Genomic DNA, 6081 nt, shown 5'->3' with positions numbered 1-6081 from the left:
CCTGTTGCCAGATAAAAGGGGAAAAACCTATTCTAATATGAACGTGTTTAAGTAAACACAGTCCACCACCGGCTGCATTAAATAATTAAGTTGCGTAACTTAAAAATTTTCTCTAGCGTCCGCTAGGTTCAAACGCCGACTGAACCCAGTCGAGCAGGTGACGTATTATAGGAATTTAATCCCGCTTTATTTTCTCCCATAACCGATTAGTTTATTTTTGTTGATCTTGTTTACTAGTTTGCGGCCTAGCTTTAAACACAGCTTTGAACAGTTATACTTGATCGTGTTATCCACCCTGACTGGTTATTCAAAAACACGTCTATTGTGATCATAAAACACAATTAAAACTCGGTGAACTAGTCTCTTTATAAAGTGCGTCAATTGAACATCTGCTGTAACAGTCGACGGATGTACAGACCAGTGTTAGTACTGAAGTCCGGAGGGCAGCAGCACGAACAGAGCACCGCGGCAGCTAAAATCTTGAGCCAGTGGCAGTCTGCAGTGAGGCCAGATTGAAGGATGAGTGGTCATCCATGGTGGGGCAGGCCGCCACACGATGTCAGACTCACTGCTGAACTGCGTGATAGCTGCAGTCAGGGGTACGGTGGCATACAAGTGACCTCTCCCACAGTCCCACTTCTTCTGGTAGTACTTGCTGTCTGACAGCAGAATAAACTGAACTGTGGCTCATTTGAAGGCCAATGTAGACAAATTATTATCGAGGCCCCCCCCCCCACCTCGTTTCCTATGCGTACGTACATTGTCAGTAGACCCATAATACGCGAGCAAACGCATTTGGGTTAATGCCCTACCCCCTCCATGCGTACGGACTAAATGGATGGCCCCTAAATGGTCGCGGCATGGGCTGAAGACATGGAATTATGTGGTATGAGGATATGGAGCTGAGTGGACTTGTGGATTACTGGTACCAGCGTTGTCAAGATCGGCCCCTATGGAGGATGCTCGTTAAAGACGCTAAAATTGTTGGTGGGATTTATTTCCAAACCTTCCGCAATTCATTGTTTGTTGAACTTCTTTTGCACCATATGTAGCACCGCCAATCAGCACAGCGAGATAGCACTTGACAGTATGCATTATGTAAAAACTATTTTGCCAAGTGCCAACACACCCATAACTTTAGCTGCATGGAATGCACAGCTATAATAAAGTCCGTTATCAATTTGCATGGTACAGATACACATTCAAAGTGATTTGTGCTGTGTTTTGGTGACACGAATTCCAATCCTTTAACGGTAACAATGCATTACAAATGTGTGTACAACCGAGACCTCGTTCTGTATAACGATCCCATTGTCTTTCTTGAAACACATTGAGCAAGTCACTCATTGGGCATTACATAACGCGAGCCGAGCGTGCGATGGACGACTTTTTTTGGCAGCGTTGGCTACTGGTACTGCAGCGATGCGGTCTGTGATGCACGTCGTGCCGTCCTCTTCGTCCTCAGTCATTGTTCCATCATCTTTGTGTGTGTAGAGTCGTCTCGCTCCCTTATTTTTGTTTCACTCACCACATTTCTCTCTCACACACTTCATATTTAAATAAATGAATCTCAAACACAGCATATTCATAGATGTATTAAGTATACACGATACATTTTCAAAAGAAACATGTCACACAGTGGACTGAACTGTTAAATGAAAAGTGATAATATTACGGGCTGGAATGGCACCCCCACCTTCACAATGATTCTTTATGGGGAAACTACCCCCGCTTAACGCGAATTCACTTCGTGGCAATTTTCTGGACATAAACTCCCGCGTTAAGCAGATGATTCGCTGTAAGAGACATACAGGAGCATTTGCTTTTATATAGACAAAGAGGGAGTGATCATTTCGAACCAAGGAACACAACTCGATTTTCCCTGTAACGTCTATTATTTATCGAACGCATTTTTGCTAACACGGCATTTTCCAAGAATGTAACCCCGACGTTCAGCGAGCTCTGCCTGTACTCAAAAATCAATTGTTAACAAATGCAGCTCAAAACTAAGCCAACTAAAAAGCTTTTTTTTTAAACAATTGAACGCATTTATAGTAAATGTATCAGCATGCATAGGGTATTGTTTAACTGAACACCATAATGCACGGTCACACATTGCACTCAATGTTACACTTAAGCAGTGGTTCCTTACGTACGTATTGCAAAGGACATGTGCGTGATATTTGTGTAAACATTCCAAGCAATCTCAAAAAAATCAGTGAATGAAAGCCTTCCCACACTGTAGATCATTGGATCTTTTGACCATACTTGACCATTCTGGTCAGTGCACGTTGGCAGAGGTGGGGGCATGGAGGGTGAGAGATGAGCTCTCGTATAACTTGCCACTGATGTGTATTTTTTCATAAAAAAAGTTAAGCTTAAGGATAAATGATTACAGTAGCTTGCTAAATAACATTCTAACAATGGAAGTTTTCCGGTTCATATGTTTGGAGTCCTATGGTCGGTTTCTCTTGAAAACTGAATTTAACTTACATTTGAGACTTTTGAAAATGGTGGAAAAAGTGTACCAAAGAATGCATTTTTACAACACATCCTCATTCCTTTCCTTAGCTGCTTGGTGCGTAAACAGTAGATCAGCACATTCGTCATCGGCACAATACACGCACCGAACTGGAAAATGCACCTCATGTTTCGCAGAGCGGGGGTGTTGAAATCTTTGATGAAACGAGGCGTTATGGCGGAAACAAAAATCGCAAAGAAAAAGAGAGACAGCGCTAAGAAGTGTGTCAGCAAAGTGTTCAAACCGTGCTTAGTAATCTCAGTAGATCGTTTAATGCGACACTCAATAAATATCTTTAAGTAGCTGAAGCTTATGAAAACAAGTGTGAAGATAAAGTGGATCACCATGAGTATCGAGCCGTATGCAAAATTAACATTGGTGTTCGATTCAGCCAACAAAATCATTCCCATGTTATCACACAAAATCCCTTGGATTTTCCGGTTATCGCCGAATTTTAGCTGCGCGGCGAGGAATGTGAGGGCCCCATATACCGCCGAGGTAACCGTCCACATCAGCAGCAGCACTCCGAGCGTCTTTTTGGCTGTGACGATGGTGTGGTAGCGCAGCGGGTGACAGATGGCCACATAACGGTCAAAAGCCATGACCGATAGCGTCAGAACCTCGACGTTACAGAACACGTGTATGGAAAACATCTGCACGAGGCAAGACTCGTACAGGATTTCGGTGTCGCCCGTCAGCAGGATTTGGAGCTGCTTGGGCAAGGAGCTCGTGCAGCCGACGATGTCGGCCACCGCCATGTTTCCCAGGAACAAGTACATGGGCTTGTGCAGCTCCGGGCACACGAGCACCGCCACGAAGACCAGCAGGTTAGCTACAACTGTGGCCGCATAGAGCGGCAGGCAGAGGCCAAAGATGACCATCTGCACTGAGTACGAGGCTTCGAACGTGGAGAGGTAGAACGCCGAGCTGCCGTTCTCCATTGCCGACGCCTAACGACAACTGGTGATGGAATTATATATTAGAAAACGGAGATGGCAGGGATGTTTAAAATTAAAGCTATGGGTTTTTTTTACAATACTTTCAGGTTGCGTATGTTGGGGTAAAGTGTGGGTACTCCTGCCCGATTAGTTTGGAAGAGTAGGCCAAATGCCCTCTAGAGTTAAAAGACATCACGGTATATAAGCCTTGTTCAGGTAATGAAGGCAAATTGGAATCAAAACGATTAAATAAAGTGGGGGACGAGAGCAAGCAAAGGTTTGGGGTGCTCATGGAAAACTAAATCATTACTGATAAGCAACGGAGCAAGACATGGATGAGAAACAAAGCAAGGAGGTGTTTGCTCGGTATCACAGCGAGATAGAGGCACGCTTGGACTGCATAACGCTTGGAGGAGGGATCTGTGAGTCCATGGTCCCTTTCTACAGACGTCATGTTCACTGAAAAGATGGATTGATGCAAATTGGCTCAGGTGTAAGAGCTAAATTAATTTCGACATCAGACTGTTAGATTTGAAAACGGCTTGCAAAGTCTTTCATTCAGCAGTGCATGGATCATTACTAATGATGAGGATTATGCCGAGTGCGGGTGTGTGTACCTCAATTGTATTCAAGTCAATTCACTCACCGTCAGGATTTTGATATGTAGTCTCATGCAGACACTTTGCCAATCCAAATGGTTTTGCCTTCTACTTGCTAAGGCCTCACGGCGTTGAATTTCACAAACCAAAAACATGAAGCGCTTATTCAAATCTGATGACATGGACAATAATGCATTGAACATGCATTTCTCAAAGTGAGTTTCTGGCATTTTCCATAATTAAGCATATTACGAATATTTTTTCATAAGTAATATGGTAAATTTCACGTAAAATCAGACGTTATTTTGAGACGCATTTTCTAGCCGTGACGCCGCATTTTATTTCAACGTAAAAACGCAAACTTAATTCCAGAATCTGTAACGTTTAGCTTAGGAGGCGAGCGAGTGTGACACAGAGTGCTAATGAAACACCCGCCCAAGCCCCAGTGTATAAACTCACCGTGGTGCCTAGATGTCCGCAGCAGAGAGCTCAGTGCGCCGCGCGAGAACCCCCTCTTTTATACGTTTGGTTATCACGTGTTCAATAACGCTCTCGTGGTTCCGTGGTCACGTGTGTCTCATTACGAACGTTCACATGGAGGGTTTGTGGCCAGGCGACTTCAAATTGCAAGGGAATACTCTGCAGTCAGGCGTGTTGGCGCTCAGCCAATTAGGATGAAAATCACTGCGGTTGCCACGAATATTTCACATCAGCTGACTTTTTTAACGCGATCGAAGGTTGATTAATTAGGCGCACTCTCAGCCGCTGTTTGCATTCCACTGCTGGATGAGGGCCTTTCCCACACCTTGTGAGTCACCGTGGAGTTATTTGACCTCGCTGACCAACTGGTCAGCACGGGTTGTGGGAGGGCAGAGAGTTTAGGCGTTGAAGCAGACGATTGTACAACCTTGTCTTTTTCTGCACTGCGCTCTGCAGGCAAGGTAGCCCCACCGCAGCCCTTCCCATCTGTTTTGTGTGCGGTGGTCACCCATCCAAGCACTATCCCAAGCTCACCACTGCTTCGTTCGTTTCCAAGAAGTTATGAGTTGGATGCATTCTCGGTTAATTGGTCATAGGCACATTGGGAGTGATTTTGGGGTTTAATCAATGTTTCCAAAATTCAGAATGAATACAGCTATGATTAATGACTGGTTCACACAAATGACCGAATCTGTTTATAAAGTTTTACTTTACATGTTGCGATTGGCTGTTAAACTCAGCAAAGGGACGATCGTGGTATATGGCCGCGTTACAATCTGGAAAACCAAGCCATTCAGTGATAATTCACTTTGCATTCATATGCAACCAAATGCGTTACCCTGAAATGCTATTGATCATAAATCATAATAGTTAAAGAAAGCATTTTGTTGTTGTTAAATATTGCTTTGTAAAATTGAGTAATCATTACAACCCTTTGTCAATTCACGGCTGGATGAAATCCTCTTCATGCCACGCAAGTCATGGTGGTTTTTAACCATACTTCACCATAAAAAAAAAATCACCTGGAATGCACGGGATCTTTTCCAATTCTGGGAAAAGTTAAGCAGGCGTCAGCTTGGAATGTGATGTGATTGTTGTTGTGAAACTCCTTTCTTGTCCCCGTCAAGGTCCCTACCGTTGCTTTCGAAGAGAATTCAGTACAGAAATTGTGGACTCCCATCTCTTTCATCTGTATGGGTTAGAGTGTTGCTCCTGCGCACGTGTGAGTTATCTCTGAGTGATCCAGTTTCCTCCCACATGCACTTTTAAATCTCGATTGAACCATGAATGAAGCCAGGATCTCCGCCTCGTATAAACTGGGCACTCCAGCAGAGGTATTAGGTTACTACAGCCTCATCTCACTTTTTAACAGGGACTATAAACTCCTCTCCAAGATCCTCGTAAATTTAATGTAAAGGGCCTTTCCGATGACCATTAGCGAAGCGCAGACGGGACTACTCAGGAACAGAGACTTGGCCAACAACGTGAAGGCCCTGGTCAACAAAGTAGAAATACCCACAAATGACAATCTAGCTGTCTTTGC

General features: G+C 44.1%; 1 protein-coding gene across 2 annotated transcripts; it reads right to left on the bottom strand.

The window, feature by feature from the left end:
- Positions 1-1580: 1580 nt before the first annotated feature.
- LOC116954597 (olfactory receptor 1496-like) lies at positions 1581-5019 on the bottom strand. Of its 2 annotated transcripts, none has more exons than XM_076052269.1 (2): positions 4518-5019; positions 1581-3481 (listed from the first exon to the last, which is right to left on the bottom strand). In XM_076052269.1, the coding sequence occupies exon 2, from the start codon at positions 3460-3462 to the stop codon at positions 2485-2487; it is 978 nt and encodes a 325-aa protein (XP_075908384.1). In that variant the 5' UTR covers positions 3463-3481; positions 4518-5019; the 3' UTR covers positions 1581-2484. The 2 variants fall into 2 exon arrangements, with proteins under 2 accessions (XP_075908384.1, XP_075908383.1); XM_076052268.1 differs by lacking the exon at positions 4518-5019 and adding an exon at positions 4106-4498.
- Between the last annotated feature and the right edge of the window lie 1062 nt (positions 5020-6081).

Source organism: Petromyzon marinus, chromosome 55 (assembly GCF_048934315.1).
Source record: "Petromyzon marinus isolate PM22_M1 ecotype Great Lakes invasive population chromosome 55, UKy_Petmar_22M1.pri1.0, whole genome shotgun sequence".
Taxonomy (NCBI): domain Eukaryota; kingdom Metazoa; phylum Chordata; class Hyperoartia; order Petromyzontiformes; family Petromyzontidae; genus Petromyzon; species Petromyzon marinus.
This window is presented reverse-complemented; position numbering and strand designations above follow the sequence as displayed.

Excerpts from the sequence above, each read along its gene's own strand:
- LOC116954597 (XM_076052269.1), bottom strand. The coding sequence starts at position 3,462 with ATGGAGAACGGCAGCTCGGCGTTCTACCTCTCCACGTTCGAAGCCTCG.